The sequence below is a fragment of the Salvia miltiorrhiza genome, chromosome 3, assembly GCF_028751815.1.
Source record: "Salvia miltiorrhiza cultivar Shanhuang (shh) chromosome 3, IMPLAD_Smil_shh, whole genome shotgun sequence".
Lineage (NCBI taxonomy): Eukaryota > Viridiplantae > Streptophyta > Magnoliopsida > Lamiales > Lamiaceae > Salvia > Salvia miltiorrhiza.
This window is the reverse complement of record NC_080389.1, coordinates 16,804,048-16,820,631: the sequence shown is the minus strand read 5'-3', so window position 1 is coordinate 16,820,631 and position 16,584 is coordinate 16,804,048. Positions and strand designations below refer to the sequence as shown.

At 35.9% G+C, this 16,584-nt stretch overlaps 2 protein-coding genes, 1 long non-coding RNA gene and 1 other non-coding gene across 4 annotated transcripts; 2 read left to right on the top strand and 2 right to left on the bottom strand.

Moving 5' to 3' along the window:
* Nucleotides 1–21: 21 nt before the first annotated feature.
* LOC131017893 (protein SEH1-like) lies at nucleotides 22–4,929 on the bottom strand. Its single transcript, XM_057946629.1, has 8 exons — nucleotides 4,617–4,929; nucleotides 4,285–4,396; nucleotides 3,965–4,065; nucleotides 2,640–2,717; nucleotides 1,724–1,879; nucleotides 1,252–1,364; nucleotides 765–891; nucleotides 22–412 (listed from the first exon to the last, which is right to left on the bottom strand). The coding sequence occupies exons 1-8, from the start codon at nucleotides 4,773–4,775 to the stop codon at nucleotides 281–283; spliced, it is 978 nt and encodes a 325-aa protein (XP_057802612.1). The 5' UTR covers nucleotides 4,776–4,929; the 3' UTR covers nucleotides 22–280.
* LOC131019249 (small nucleolar RNA snoR104) lies at nucleotides 3,220–3,345 on the bottom strand. Its single transcript, XR_009100169.1, has one exon. It is a non-coding gene; the product is annotated as a small nucleolar RNA snoR104 (small nucleolar RNA).
* Nucleotides 4,930–7,422: 2,493 nt separating the features above from the next.
* Nucleotides 7,423–9,673, top strand: LOC131017890 (protein trichome birefringence-like 23). The gene is made up of 3 exons (XM_057946627.1): nucleotides 7,423–7,597; nucleotides 7,692–7,972; nucleotides 8,744–9,673. Exons 1-3 carry the CDS (start codon nucleotides 7,447–7,449, stop codon nucleotides 9,515–9,517), a joined length of 1,206 nt encoding a protein of 401 aa, XP_057802610.1. The 5' UTR covers nucleotides 7,423–7,446; the 3' UTR covers nucleotides 9,518–9,673.
* Nucleotides 9,674–11,753: 2,080 nt separating this feature from the next.
* LOC131017891 (uncharacterized) lies at nucleotides 11,754–14,687 on the top strand. Its single transcript, XR_009099914.1, has 3 exons — nucleotides 11,754–12,053; nucleotides 13,563–13,652; nucleotides 14,104–14,687. It is a non-coding gene; the product is annotated as an uncharacterized LOC131017891 (long non-coding RNA).
* The last annotated feature ends 1,897 nt before the right edge of the window (nucleotides 14,688–16,584 follow it).

Below are 16,584 nucleotides of genomic sequence, written 5' to 3'. Positions count from 1 at the left end.
AATTAAGATGGTTCAAACATCTTAAAGCTCTAAAACAGCAGTGCATCAATTACCCCTTCAAATTTGAAAATGTGAGCACTCAATTGTCAAAGAAGTCTATGAAATAGTGAAATACTAACAGCACCTGTTCAAACTCAGCTGGAAAAAATTTACTCAAATAGACAGATGGGCAAACAATATATCTATAGCATTACAGTTAATAAAAGGCACGCATACAATCCCAGAGCTCAACACCAACAGAATAGGTTAGTGAGCGTCGGAATGATGGGCGAGAGCAGGACTAACTAGGTGGTGCCAGAACAGCTTGCTCGTGCCACGCCCCGTTTAAGTTCGACTGCCACAGCCTCACCATGCCATCGCTTCCCGTGGTAGCCAGTGTCATTCCGCTCATATCCCATTCCATTTCCGACACCTATTCACCCAAATATATTACTATTACCATCTACATATATAAACAAACTGATTTGCTTGGAATCTACCTACATTCACCTAGATATTTATTTGATCTCACATTGAGCAGGTTTGGTTTTATTTTCACTGCCAAGTTTCAATTTTTAGAATTTCCAGCATAAATTACTAATCCCTTTGCAACCAAGCCAAATGTGTTTGGAAATTGAGATGTAAGTATATATCCCCAGTCGTTTACCTTTGAAAGAAATCTTTTGTTGTTCACTTTGTTATTTTCATCAACACTGCCAGCATACAGCCTTTTATTAAGTACATATCACACATACTAGGGGCATCGAGGGGTCAAAATCAAATACCTCATTATCATGACCAGCGAGCAGGGCAACCCTACGCACTGAAAGTCTCCCGTCATGATCAGGGTTTGACCCTAGGTGCCAGATTGATATTCCTTTCTGAGTCGCGACAGCTATCAGTTCATAAGGCCTGAAAAAGAACAAAGCAATCATCTATCAACATTTGAAAAGTCGCTCATCCATATACAAGGAGAACACTGTATATCTGTGTGCGTACAGTTGTATGTTCTATCTTTTTAAAATAGTTTCATGCTCCTTGTTTTCCGTAACTAAAATACATGTTTGTCCGTGCTTTCGGAGCACGATATATCTTTACCATACCCATCCGTTACAACTTCGTAACAAACTTTTATTTCTCAATAATTAATACGTAGAAATCAATAACAAAGGGGTAGCAGAAGCTTTCTTATCTACCTTCCATCTACAAAGTGGAATTAGTAAGAGAAATTAATAACAAGGGCAAGATAGGGAGTACTTCATATCTTGGTACCTTCCGATATTTGGTGCCCAAGCAACTGAAGAAACTTGATCACCCTTGTCCTCAGGTAAAGAAAGCTCTGCAACTGGAAGCCATCTTTGATGATCTAGATCAAACTCCCAGACCTGTCGAATATACAATACAACTAAATTTCATATCTCCAGATATATACAGATCACAGAACCAGGTAGATTCATTTAATTAGCACCAAACTAGCATATTAGTGACTGAACACCCAAAGATAACTACAGTATATCCATATTTGTAATAAAACTATTTGTCTACTCTACAGCAAGCGTAATAAGAAAATAAATTCATAAGGAGAAACCAGAAGTTGTTATATATAATATTCTTCAAAAAAGTTCTTAATTTAATAGTGCCATTCACTATAATACGGCAATTAACTAAAATCCTCCCAGATTAATAGAGTTCACTGAAAAGTGACGCAACAGGTATATTCAGCAGGAAAAGAAGAAGCCTGTACCTTTGCAGAATTTAACGTTGGAGTGTTTGAACTAAAGCCCAAAACAAAACTTGATTGTTGGACTTCACTTCTTTGTGGATTCCATGAAACAGACGCAGATAAACTGGAGACATTCCCAAACTTGGACACCAGATCAATCACATTTTGAAACTCAGCCTATATAAGTTGAAAAAAAAAACTGAATTAATAGGTCCAGTGAAAAGTAATAGATCTAAAAAACCTGCACCAGCATACTTCACAAATACTAATTGGCAGAAAGATCAATGCAGCTAAATTTGAATGAAATATTTTTTCAGCTAAGAAAATATTGCGCATTAAAGTTAAACTTAATTCCAATAGTTGTTACTCCAGTCTCCAGCTATCAGGACAGTACCTCAGAAAAATGTGTAACAAAGTTCAGAAAACCAGAAATTTCTATGAGATACACATATTAAGAGTTAGCCCAGCACAAAGCTACACAAACAATGTTATAAGATGTCTGTAAATTTATTGGATTAAATTGAGAAGAATCCTTGACAACATATTAGGTTTCATGCATGAGGCATTTGGATCTCATAAGAACATAGAAAAGCACGAGAAGTCTCTTAGTTTTGAAAATCTTTACAGATTTGTTTAGTTTGACCATATAAGGAGTATAAATGCCACACTGTCGTATGAGCTGCATTCTTTCATCCACACTTATTCTCAAAAAAGAAAATTTAACAACTTATGAGATCCAATTCCAAAACCATCTCACAAGATATAGAGAAGAAGAAAACTTCAAAGGCTTGTTAAGTATTATATGGTACCTAACATGCGCACCAACCATGGTAGAAAATATCCAAATGCATCATGAATAAAAACAAAGTATTAAAGAGATGGAACATTTCAAGCAGCATTACATATACCATACAACTTTAGATAGCAAAAGTGGAACCTGAAGCTGCCACTTCTCCAGTTCAAGCGTATCTAGGAGCTCATATATTTTTACTTGTCCGTCAGAATATGCAGCAACCTGTGAAGGAAAGTGTCAGCAAAGACTGATGTTCAAAGCAGATCATAGGCATTTCATCATTCTCAAAATTGTCTAGATAGTTAGTTTCTCATAGATATATACAAGTAATATATACAGACTTTCAGTTTCAATGAAGAAGGCTTCTGTAGATAAACAAGGAAAACTCAAACACTGACATGCTGGAATGAATTATCTATCAACTAGTCATCATAATATTATACTGCGCATTCATTGACTCTATCAAAAATTAAAAAAGAGAAACAAAAGCTACTATAGTAACAAGGAATGCAGGTCAAACCCCAGAACTGGAACACAACTCCAGAGTGACAACTAGTATTTAATATCAAGGGCATCTGAAGCATTTCAGAACCTCATTCCAAAACTGCATTTCTTCTTCAATTACAATAGTTTATTCTTGCATATTTCTACTGGTTTTTTCATACAAAACATATTATTTGTCTTGGAAAATTAGTTTCTGAACTCACTCAAACCTTAAAATGACTCATATATGCACTACATCTTCAATTTGCAGAGCTGATTCACGCAGTGCAACTATTCAAGAAGCTGAAGTGCAAGGTTACTTTAGGAAGATTGTATCGGCCAGCATCTAAGCTTGTAGATGCCCCCCTTCTTTCCTTCCATCATCAAATATCCTCTCACGCTCTAACTTAAACTACAACAAGATTATTTGTGTCTCAATTCTGTGCAGGCAGAGCCTGTAATTACTAGCTCGCAATGTCCACGTTCACAAGGATAAGCATAGATAAATGATTACGATTATTTAAGACAAGTCAATTGAGGCTGCAAGATGCACACACTAGAACTTGGGACTGGAATAAGATGGGAGTCAGGCACACTTAGGTCAGTTAAGTTTGTTACCACGTGTTGCTGTATATGATTGGTTCTTGCGTTTGTTCTGTTCCTTTGCACTCATTCTGTTTTTCTGCATTATCACCACCTTTACTCAATCACACTACTTGTCGTTATAAACTTATAACCTATAAACTTTTTAAAAAGACCATATTTCAAACAAGCATCTAACCATAAGATTCTATAAGAGTTAGTTTAGCATAAGATGCTTGACAAATAATTACACTTAGTCTGTTCCACTTGACTTTGAGTTCTCAGAAGAATCTGAAATAATTTAGCACCATAATGCACACAAAGCGACTAAGTTAAAAAATAACAAACAAGATCCACCACCACCACACAATGTCAATTCCAAGCAATTAATAATTAACACTAACCAATTTCAGACATGTTTGACCACCTCCAAATTGAACGTCTAGTACTTGACTCGTGTTTCTGTCAAAGCATTTGCACATCTTCCAGTGAGGGTCCTCAGTATCTAAAGGATAAAAAATACAAATATATTATATTTAGCCTCTTTTAACATAATAAGAGGGGGAAAAAAAGCACACCATGGAGATGAAAAATTAGACAAGCACAATTGACGGGGCAAGATTGGGAGAAATGCAGAAAAAAATGAGCAACTCCCACTTATTCCTCATAATAATTAGCATATAGACCTAGGAGGCATCCACTAACTGGGAAGTTTAGCAACTACCTTCCATGACCTCCTCCCACAATGACAAATTCCCATCTTCACTAATGCAAGCAACCGCATCCCCGTATTCTGGCGGAGCCCAGACCACTTTCACAATGCCGCAATTTTGTGCCTATTTACGCAACCAAACCATAACATGCCAAATACCATCAGGAAAAAAATTAAAAAACATAAATACACATGAAAACCACATCTGCATTTCAGCAGAAAGTGCTCAACATACTGTAAAATGACATAATGAAGTCTCCCACCAATCCAACTCAAAATCATTATACCAAAACACCGCAAAACAAAAACATACTCAGCGGGAGAAAGAGAGCAAATACACTGACCTTAAATCTGGAGGTACAAGTAAAGTTGGAAGAAGCTGGATCAGTTGAATCATAAACGGCCAACGAACCATCAACGAGTCCAGCAACCAATCTCTCGCCGCTGTAATTCCAAGCTGTGCATCTTGTACCTTTATCAAGTACCAAAATGGACTTATCCATCTATATTTCTAGCTATAAATCGATCATAAAACGACTTAGAAACCGGAAACGCGGTCTTATCATGCAATCCAAGAAGCTGGAACGAATTGGGGATGAACACTCTACTAGAGCGCGGTCTTAGTTTCTAAAACCCTATTTCAATTTGGGGGTTTTGGAATATTTATTTAATTAAATTTAATTTCCCCCTAAATAAAACTTTAGCATGGGCTTCAGTTCTTTAACCCGGCCCATCATGAAGAAGCCCACACTGATTTCTCAAGCGGTCAAGCCACACTTAATAAAATCCAAATAAATTAATTTTGTTAGTTTTAGGACTTCGCCATCTCCATTTATTATTTTATCTTTTTCTATTTACTCTTTTCATGCATTGTCAATTTTCAATAGTCATGGAATTTTGCACTTATCTACATTCCAACATGTCCCATTTCTGGAGCTTCTTCTTTTTTCTTTTTCTGTCGGATTGATGAGTTTTCAGGGCCACATGTAGTATCAGATATCACCCCAATTATTCTTTGGGTGTATTTACTTTGATAGAAAATGTTAGAAAAAGTATATTTTCCATTATTTTTACATATTTTTTATGATGGATAATTTTTTCTGGTCAGATTGGAAAATTTATTCGGACAGCCTCTTTTCACTCATTTTCTCACAAATGTTGGATAATATTATCTTATTGGGAAGGTGTGAAAATATTTTCCAACATTTCAGTTTGTTTATCCATCTATTTCTAACAAAGTAAATACTCCCTCCGTCCCGTTAATAAAGACACAGTTCTTTTGGGCACGGGAATTTAGGAGAGTTAAATTAAGAAGTAAAATATGTTAGCCTATTTATTTAATACATTTAATTAAACTTTTTAATTCTTCTTTTTCTCTTATTTAACATACAGTTCTGTTACTATCTTCTCTCCTCCGGCGAAATCGCCGGCGACCACCACCGTCGAAACAACAAGAGCAATATCGAAATCTGCCATTCTCATTCCTCACATTCCTATTCCCAAATTAGAACAATGAAAATCGAATCGAATCCAGAAATCCAAAAATTTGAACCATGAAAATTGAATCCAGAAATTGAAACAACACAACCAAAAAATCGAATCATGAAAATCGAAACAACACAACCAGAAATTTCGAATCCATGAAAATCTGCCAATTTTGTTCTCTCCGATTCCCAAATTTGAACCATGAGAATGGAGGTTTTCAGAAGGAGGGTGGTGGTCTCACCGCTACGGCGGCCGGAGAAGGAGAAGAGAGGGGGATGGCGGCGGTTTCAGACGCGCACGTATCTCGAGCAACGCCTCCGCCGCCCCAGAACCAAATCTGCCACTCTCTTCCTCTCTCAAATCGAACCTAGAAATTGAGGGTGGTGGTTTGGCGGATCTAGGTTTTTGAAAGAAGGAGACCGGAGCCGCGTGGTGGTGGTTCGGCGGCTCAGGACGGTGGTGGTTTGGCGGATCTGGGTGGCAGAGGAAGGGCGACGTTGCTGTTCGGCAGGGCTAGGGCTCGGCCCTCTGCCCCCATCAGTGTGCGCGAGCGATCGGAGGCTCACCGGAGGGGGCGAGGGGTGCTCGGCGGTGGTCGTGATTCGCCGGCGACGACTCTGCTGAGAAGAGGGAGGAGATGGGAGGCGGGAGTGAAGAGAAATGAGGGAGGTGGGTGAAGTGAAATGAGTAGATTAGGATTTTCTACTAATTTATACCATAATTAAGGTTCAATTAATTAGTTATAATTAAGCCATAATTTTTTCCTTATTTGGAAGTGTGTCTTTATTATTGGGACAGCCCAATAAGGAAAGTGTGTCTTCATTAGTGGGACGGAGGGAGTACATGATAAAAAAAGGAGAAAAATATAATTATTATTTAACCTTTTCTTATCCATCATTTTCAAATGAAAATTTTACTACCAAAGTAAACACACCCTTAGAAGAAAAAAAAATCCACTATTCAATTATTGATTAGTTGAAGGGATAATTGCGTGAAAATACACAAACTTTGCCAAAAATTCATATTTGACGCGAAGTTAGTATTTTATATTTTAATACACCAACTTTCGTTGTTGTCCAAATTTGACACGACTTAATTCTTAAAAATTCAAAAAACAACCCCTCTTTGTAAATAATTATACAAAGACCCACTTATGTTATTATTTGAGACATTTAAACCAAAACAAGATATTTCCTTATGATGTTTTCTTTTAATCTTTGATTCACGCCTAAAATGGTTTATAAGAAAACATCATAAGGAAATATCTTGTTTTGGTTTAAATGTCCCAAATTATAACATAAGTGGGTCTTTGTATAATTATTTACAAAAAGGGATTGTTTTTTGAATTTTTAAGAATTAAGTCGTGTCAAATTTGGACAACAACGAAAGTTGGTGTATTAAAATATAAAATCCTAACTTCGCGTCAAATATGGATTTTTGGCAAAGTTTGTGTATTTAGGTGCAATTTTCCCTTAGTTGAAATATTTTATTATTTTACAACAATCCAACATAAAACATGTTATTACAGACCATTTTCACTTCCTGTGTAATAATGTGTGGCTCAATTGCATGATTAATCACATGGGTACAAGTAGAATACATCAAACATGCCCTGTAATAGGCTGTACCCATTTGTCTCTTTGTGAAAGTTTAAAAGGGCATGTTATTTCCAACCTATAATTCTCAAAAATGGTGTGCATTTACACTTCTGTTGCAAAGTTTGGTGCCTCAGTTATTGTATTTGTAGTTGCATTTATGCTTCTTCACCACAAATCCTCTGATTTTCACCCACTTTCAGAAATCACCTCTGTTGGCAATGGCATCCAAGAAAATGCACGAGGTCTAATCTTTTATCATTGTATGAGATTTTACTAATCTGTAGCAAGCATGATATATATGATGTTTCACTTTCAACTCACTGAAAATATTTGCAGAAATATGTGATGTTTTTGTGGGAGATTGGGTGGGTTTTGAGGGAGAGCCTCTTTACAACAAGAGCTGCAGTTTCATCACCAGAGGCAATCAGCTGAATTGTTTGGAAAACGGGCGACCCGACCCGCATTATCTTCACTGGAGGTGGAAGCCACGCGCCTGCGAGTTGCCCCGGTTCGACCCGCTCAAGTTTCTTGAGATGATGAGGAACAAAAGCTGGGCCTTCATTGGAGATTCCATATCAAGGAACCATATCCAATCCCTCCTTTGCATGCTCTCAACGGTAAATCTAAATCTTCTCTTCCATCTTCATTCATTTTTGTTGTCTTTTCTTTGAATATCATCACACATTGCCATATCCCATTTTTCTCATCAATGTATATATTGTTGATCCACATGTATTGTTATGTCTCTGATTAGTGATATACTTGATATATCAAAATAACCATTTTATATTGAAAGATACAGATAAATATAAAGATAAAATAAAAAAAATACAAGTTTTTTTTACTTAAAGTATTATTTTGACGTGAATTAAAGGCTTCACGGACTAGTCGGATGTGAATTGTAGATAAAATATGGTCAATTTATGATTAAGAAGTTTCATAGTTGTGATTAGTATATAAAATATGATCAATTCACGACTAAACAACTTTGTCGTTATGAATTATAGGTAAAAGTATAAGAAGCATTTCTTTTAGATTAAATTAAGAAGCATTTTGGTTGTAAATTTTCTATTTCTTTCGTCACATAAGAGTGTGCTCTTATTTCTATTTTGGGACGTCCCACAAGAGTGTGCATTTGTCATTTTTTGATACTATCCCACCACTAACTCCTTATTTCATATTCTTATTTTATAATGAAGTGAATCACTTTTTCAACTCTCAATACACTCTTCTAACATTTTATTAAAACTTGTGTCACATGCACACTCTTACGGAACTTATATTTTAATTTAATAGTAATTATTACCATGGAAGGCAAATCTAGTATAAATATAAACAGAAGACGATTTGAAGCAAAGTGATCAAAATTAGATGGCTACTCTGATCAGGTGGAAGAGGCTACTCTGGTGCACCACGACAAGGGCCACAAATCCCAAAAATGGATCTTCCCTTCATACAACCTCACTGCATCAATTATTTGGTCTCCATTTCTTGCAAAAGCCATCATTCCTCAAAACATCTACGACGCTTCTCCATCTGAAGTAGATGTGCATTTGGACACACTCGATCCCAGCTGGACTCAACATTTCAAAACCTGGGATTACATGATCTTTTCAAGTGGCAAATGGTACAGTAGAAGCTCAATATACTACGACAACGACACCGTGTTGGGCTGCCATTCTTGTCCCAAGAGGAACCTCACCGACATCGGGTTCGACTCTGCCAACCGAAGAGTCATCAAGGGCGTGCTCGAGTACATCGTCGCGTCCAACCACACGGGCACGGTGTTTTACCGGACTACTAGCCCGGACCACTTTGAGGGGGGCGAATGGTTTGATGGTGGAGTGTGTGAGAGGAACGAGCCCGTCAGGGAGGGCGAGTTCGGGCTGAGCTGGTTGGACAGGATTCTTCGAGATATAGAGCTTGAGGAGTTTGGAAGAGCGCGTGTTGTGGCTCGTGATAAGGGGGTGAAGCTTAGGCTTTTGGATGTGAATCCGATGTCGTTGTTGAGGCCGGACGGGCATCCGGGAGCATTTAGGGTTTCTCGGCCGACCGGTGAGATTAAGAATGCAAAGGTTGTTAGTGATTGCTTGCATTGGTGTTTGCCCGGCCCTATTGATTCTTGGAATGATATTTTGATGGAGATGATTGTGAATGGTTGAGAGTGTAGTGTAGATGTGTTCCATTTTTTGGACCAAGTTTTGTATAGATTGAAAATTTTGTGGATGCGTGTTTTATTTCGTGAATCGCGTGTCAGCAGCGATGTTGTGTTGATAAAAATGAAAATAGTATTATACTTGCATAAGTTGTGTAAGTTGGTGAAATTTATTATTTATGATTCATGTTTTATTTTATATATGACGACATACCATGAAGAGTGTTTTTTTTTTTTTTTAAATAGTAGAAAAATATCTTATCATTGAAATATAATATATGACTCCCTTAAACAAAGAGGAAATGCATACAACATTGATTTTTGTTATCTCATTGGACGCTGGCCTGGGAATGACTAAATTATTTCATGGATTAATTACCACTACTAAAAAATTGAGCATATTTAACACATGATAGATGACACTGTATTTTTAATTATGTTATCTATAAGAGCATTTTTGTGTATATATAACACTTTGAAAATATAGTGTCATATATGAAGTACAAAAATTGAGATACATGGCATTTTCTCATAGATACATGTCATTTCCTGAAAAAATTGGTATATATCATAAAAAAATTGAAAAAAAAATTATAGGACAAAAGATTCAAACCATAGATCATTTTCAAGTTAAATAAGGTTGTTACCAACTAAGCCATAACCATAAGTTGTTTATAATTCAGTCTTTATTTTAAGGGTTAATTGCCGTAAAATCCATATACTTTTTGATTTTTGGGTTTTTTCCCATAACTAAAAAATTTTACTTGAAAATACATGAATTGAAAAAATTGATAGGATATTTTCCCCGTCCACATTCCCCCCCTCCCCCCCAAATTAAATTCGAGCTGGCAGTCGAAAAGCCAGCGTGGCTATGTCATCCGATGACTTAAACGACGTCGTTTCACCTAAACATAAAACGACGTCGTTTTACTAGTTGAAGTTCAGAAATTGGGTTGAAAATTAAGGTTTACCGCATTTTACTCTCTTTATTCACGATTTAGGGTTCTTCCTTAACAAAGCAAAATTTCAGATTTCTTAGTACGTTTTCGATTGAATTAGAGCGGAATATGGATTCTTCTTGGAGTTTAAGCTCGAATTCAGGAGCTCAAGAAATTGATGAACTTTGTAAACATGGAATTCCATGTTGATTGCGTTTGTCTGCACGCCCTTGGAGGCCAGATCGACGAGTTGGTCCTGAGTCAAAGATTTGCCGATTGAGTAGGAATCGTCGAGGATTTGGTTGTTGAGGTAGAGAGAGAGTGATGGGTTTTTGGAGGTGGCGAGGTGGTAATACTTCTCTTAGTGGTCTTCCACCACGCCGCGACGGAAAGCTAGGGTTGCGGCGGTGACGAGGGTGAGAGAGATATGATGAAATCAACGACAATTGCGCGTTGGGAAGGGGTTAATTTGACGTACCAAATTAAGTTAACGGAGATTCTACCTTGGATTTGTGAATCTTCAACTAGAGAATTGTTTAGGGCAGAAATGAATTAAGAAATTAGGGTTTTCAGATTTTTAGTACTCCATCCGTCCCAGACCAATAGACTCATTTCTTTTCAGCACGGAGATTAAGAAATTCACTTTTTGGTAGTTAAAATTTGGTGTGGCCAGAGGGAGTATTAGTTAAACAAGTGGAAAATAAATATGAGGTGGTGTACATATAATATTTTAAAAACTGACACCTAGATTAAAAACCCACACATCGGATCCATGTCATCCCGGTCGAAAAATGTGGACGGCGGAAATTTTCTTTTAATTTTCCAATTCATGTATTGTCATGTTAATTTTTTTTGTCATAGAAAAAAATCAAAAAATGAAAAAGTATGTGGATTTTTCGGCAATTAACCCTTATTTTAAATCAGAAACGATCACCTACCCACCGTGGGCATGCATAACGTGCCCACTATGATGTGGTAATTGTAATTATAGTAAGATAATTTTAATTAGAGTAAGATTTATTAATTCTCTTTCTTAATTAAAATTGCCACATCAGTGGTGGGCATGTTATGCTTGCCCACGGTGGGTAGGTGATCGGTTCTGTATTTTAAATAGAGGATATGCTTAAACAAAAAAAAAATGTTTATAATTCAGCCTTGACAAATGAATTCAAATGCGCTTACCAACCACACCATCTACATAATTGATATACTTTCCTACTATAAAATTAAAATATTTTATAGTACTATTAATTTAAAATAAACTTAAAAACTAAAAAAATTAGTTTGAACATAACTTAACCGCGAAACCATAGTACCATACCCTAACTTCTCCCCAAGTCGCCTTCTTCCATAGCAGCGGCGGCTCCTAGATTAGCGCTAAATCTTCACCCGTCGCCGCCTTCGCCGGTGCAGCTCTCACCACCCCCGCCACGCTCTCTACCGTTACCAACCCCGCCACCCTTGTCCCTTGGAACCGTCACTATCGCCTTTGTTGGAAGCGCGGAAGCGACACCAAATTGCCTGTGTTGGAAGCGCGGCTGGCAGAAGGCGGCGCGACCGTCTAACTCGCTCTGCAACGACTTCATTTCCCAGTTGCCTGAGGAGGTTAATTTTTTATTTTTAACTATTTTCTTTTCTGCACATTTTTGCAATCGAGTATATTCTCTAAATATCTATATACCCGTAATGCATGTCTTTCATATCTTGCTACCTTTGAAAATATAATCTAGACAAAGTGTATTCTCAAATCGATAGTTTCGTCGTGCGATCTTTTTAAATAAATAGTGTTGTTATTTGCAATGGCCATTCTTTTAACTTGAACTTTGGGAATTTCAATGATAGTGGCGAAATTCGCTATCTTAATATTGAGAGAAATGTATTATTACATACAATCATCAATACAAATAAGGACTGTCTGTAGATAGAATAACCAAATGTTGTGAACCAATTTTCACCAAATGTTTAGTTCTTGATGAATAGCAACCAAAATTCAGAAAAATAATGTTTAGTTCTTCATGTATAGCAACCAAAATTCAGAAAAAGCATGTTTAGTTCTTGATGACTAGCAACCAAAATTCAGAAAAAGAATGTTTAGTTCTTGAAGAATAGCAACCAAAATTCAGGAACAAAAAAAAAACTTGAAGGCTCACTACTCGGCTGGACTTAGAGGGTGTTTGGCTATTTTAAAAAGCTTATAAGCTCAAACAACTAATAAGATGTTTCAAGAGCTTATAAGGGTTTATAAGTTGTCAAAGTATTTAAATAATTAAGCTTATAAGCTAGAGAGATAATTTTTGTTAGATAGACAAAATCGAAGAGATATGAACTTGAGAGGGTATATGATGAAAATAACAAATTATGATTGACTAATATTTATAAAATAATTGTTGCATATAAGATTATAAAAAAATAAATTTCATATAAGTTGGGGTAGATGAACTTATTTTTTAGGGAGCTTATAAGCTATTGGGGCTTATTTTTAGAGCTTATAAATGGAGCTTATAAGCTCCTAAACAACTTATAAACTATTTTAAAGAGTTTGTGACAAAATCATGATTTGCTAATTTCCTTAAAGAATGACCTCTGTTTTGGTATTTTTTTTTAAATTTTGGTCTGTATTTACATATTGAATTAAAAAATAATACTCCTGTGTTCAGATAAAGTATTCAAGATGTATGCACATTCTGCCATGATTTTTGCTTTTATGCATTCATTGTCTCTTGCATGTTTACATGCAAAAACACACACACACACTAAGAGTCCTGCCCCCACTGTGATAGGTTGTAGCTGAATTCTACTTTTATTGTTGCCCACTTAACATAATTAATGTTGTGCAATAATCTCATCCTTTAATTATTTTTTTTTTAATTTTATTTTATGTTCTTTTCGTTTGTTAGCAGTAGCACCCGAAGTTTTTGATGGAATTAGTGCTTATCGTTGTGTATAATTTGGTTTGATAATTATTATTTGTATTGTTGATAATATAATGTTGATGAGATTAATATTATTCTAGTAGTGGACCTTTATTGGTTTTATAATTTTTGGTTATGTATTTAATCCTCTTTTAAGTATGTATTTACTGATCTTTACCCAGAATTAATTTTATTGTGACAGGTTTTCTCTATCTTTCTTAATCTGCTCCCACAATTATCAATAAATCTCCATACAAGTTTTCATCAGTGATCAGTGGTCTCTCAATTTAAGGTACCGAAATTGTCTTGCTTCATTGAATTATTTGTGAACTCTTTATATGATATTTATACAAGTTTTCATCAGTGATCAGTGGTCTCTCAATTTAAGGTACCAAAATTGTCCTGCTTCATTGAATTATTTATGAACTCTTGATATGACATTTATTCATGTACTAATTAGTAGTCTTAGAGAGTTTTATAGCATGGTATGTGATACTAGTTATTTCTATGGAGTATCGTTTGACAAGTTCTTAAAATTTTAGACTATTGATAAATTTGTAGCATATTGATGTTGTGTTAGTTATTGTAGTCACCGTGCTGAGTTTCTAATTAATTTGTATGTTATTTAGACTTCATGAAACAATAATAATGAAATGCTTAGTTAATACCTACATTGATGTGTGCTCTCAAAATATGATTGTTTTCATTCATGCATACCTACACTTACTGTCTTAATGGTTTAGGTATACTGACTATTAGTTAGTCCACTGGAAAAATGGAGAAGGGGTGGATGTGGAAGAATAGATTATCGCACGAGTATGAGAATGGAGTTGAAGGTTTCTTGAATTTTGCATTGCAAAATGCGACTGATGCTAATAGAATAACTTGTCCTTGTGCAAAATGTGCTAACACTAGAAAGACTACTGTTGACATCGTAAGGGCACATCTAACAGTCAATGGTTTCGACCTGACATACACGAAGTGGATATGGCACGGGGAAGATTACAGAACAACAGGACCAACACATAACGGTGGTAAAGGTGATGCCAAGTGAATTAGTGATGAAAATATGGCCCTGTGATTATATATCAACAAGACCAACACATGATGGTGATAGAGGTGATGCCAAGTGAACTGGTGATGAAAATATTGGTCGATGAAGAAGTTGTAGAATTTGGATTTGAGTATTGAAAAGGATGTTATTTTAAAATATTCTTTACGAGGTATTGCCTGTTTTGGGACTTATGTTTTATGAGTTGTTTTCAAAAGACCATGTCTCATGTCCTAAATTTTTAGTATATATTTTAAAAGATATTCTCAATTTTTATTTTTATTCATACTCTTCAACTTTCAATGTTTTTTTAAAAATATTTAATTAATACTCCTACTTTAATTTTCGATCTTAAGAATTTTGATCATGAGACTACATCGGATAACTTCTTTATTAAAATTTCCATTTAACGGTTTAAAAAAAAAAAACCATTTAACAAAATTTCGTCCATCATCATACTCCTCAATTTTTATTACATTTTGGAGATTAATATAGGTGTATGGATGATTAACATAAATCAATATTCCAACCGTCTACTATAAGTGTGGTTTTTTTGCCCTTTTTTTTTTTCAGTCCACAATAAGTATGGTGTTTTCATTATAGAAAATATGGCTTTATACTTTTACTCATATTCACATACAATATTTACAAAAAATTCATCTCACAATTATATTTATTATTTACCCAACAATTCTTCTTTGGTGGGATCTTTTCTCCATTTTATACACATTTTCCAATATTTTCTTAATACTTGTGTCCTTTCATCCACATCATATTTATCGTGGACGGAGTATAAAATATCACACTATATTCAAATATTTGATGTCTTCATCCGTTCAAATGGAAATACGAGGGGTTATAATAGATTTATTCCCTCATAATTTTGATGATGGTGGGGTTTAATTTTTTCTTGTTTTGTGACATTATTATCTTTCGATCGAAGAACAATTGCAGCAGCAAGAACAATCTTGTAGCAAGAATAAGATAACCAAGAACATAAACAGATCACAATCGAAGCAAAAGATTTACGTGATTCAACCTAAACTTAAATCCACGAAGGGTCAATAGGGTATTTATTGGTCATTGAGAATGATTACAACTCAATCCACACATCCTACAAAGAAAATTCCCAACAACTCAAACTTCACAAGTTTCTTCTATCTTTTAGCTCTGTACTCTCAATTTCTAGCATAGGTCTAAATGTTTAATGTGTGTTACAAAAGCTACAACACAAGTATATAAATGGTACAAAAGAATCTAGAAGAATCCAACTCCAATAACCGCTTCTTGATCCAACGCAACAAACTCTCCTAGCTGCACTTTCTTTTATCACTAAACAATGGATGATTGCAGATAAGTCCTCATCACCAAATATAATTTGTAGTCATCATCATTCTTCAGATTTTCTTCCTCAAATTCCTGCAATTATTCGGATGGTTTGTATCTTTTAGTGAGCTATAAATATCTTCGAGGTTAATTAATCTTGTTTCTGTTTGATGTTTCAGCTTTCATTTCAGTTTAACAAAGGTAAACTTCGCCGTATAACAACTGTGTGCAATTTATAATGTTTTCTCGGGATATTTCACTTATAGGTAATTAATAAATTGAGTATAAATTTAATTTTGGTATAACTAGTACTCCCTCCGTCCCACTTATATTGGCACACTTGCCTATTTTGTTTGTCCCATTTATATTGGCACTTTCCAAAAATAGTATGTAGTCCCTACCTTCTCTACGCACATTAAACGAATGGTCTACACCCACTTTATATTCTCAACCCCTTATTCTTAATCTCCGTGCCTAAAGTAAAAGTGTCAATATAAGTGGGACGGAGGAAGTATATAAATTTTCAATTTGTTACTCCCTCTGTCCAGGGCCGGCCCTGACATTCCGGGGGATCTAAGCGAAGAGGAAAAAAACGGGCCCCGACAAGGAGAACTTCTCCGACAGGAGCACCGGCGCCGGCAGAACGCAGCCAGGCAGGGCCGACCCCGACATTCCGGGGGCCCTAAGCGAAGAGGAAAAAAACGGGCCTCGACAAGGAGAACTTCTCCGGCAGGAGTACTGGCGCCGGCAGAACGCAGCCAGGTAGGAACATGAGGTCAGGAACAGACGTTTGCTGCCTTGCTGCGAGGTTGCGGCTGTGCAAACAAGAGCCGAGAGTACAGTCGCC

What these genes read in the sequence shown, in the direction of transcription:
- LOC131017890 (XM_057946627.1), top strand. Translation starts at nt 7,447, where the DNA reads ATGGTGTGCATTTACACTTCTGTTGCAAAGTTTGGTGCCTCAGTTATT. An exon ending in CATCCAAGAAAATGCACGAG is followed by an intron (nt 7,598 to 7,691) that starts GTCTAATCTTTT and finishes AAATATTTGCAG; the next exon opens with AAATATGTGATGTTTTTGTG. An exon ending in TCCTTTGCATGCTCTCAACG is followed by an intron (nt 7,973 to 8,743) that starts GTAAATCTAAAT and finishes TACTCTGATCAG; the next exon opens with GTGGAAGAGGCTACTCTGGT.
- LOC131017893 (XM_057946629.1), bottom strand. Translation starts at nt 4,775, where the DNA reads ATGGATAAGTCCATTTTGGTACTTGATAAAGGTACAAGATGCACAGCT. An exon ending in GTGGGAGGAGGTCATGGAAG is followed by an intron (nt 4,066 to 4,284) that starts GTAGTTGCTAAA and finishes TTTATCCTTTAG; the next exon opens with ATACTGAGGACCCTCACTGG. An exon ending in TGGAGAAGTGGCAGCTTCAG is followed by an intron (nt 1,880 to 2,639) that starts GTTCCACTTTTG and finishes CAACTTATATAG; the next exon opens with GCTGAGTTTCAAAATGTGAT.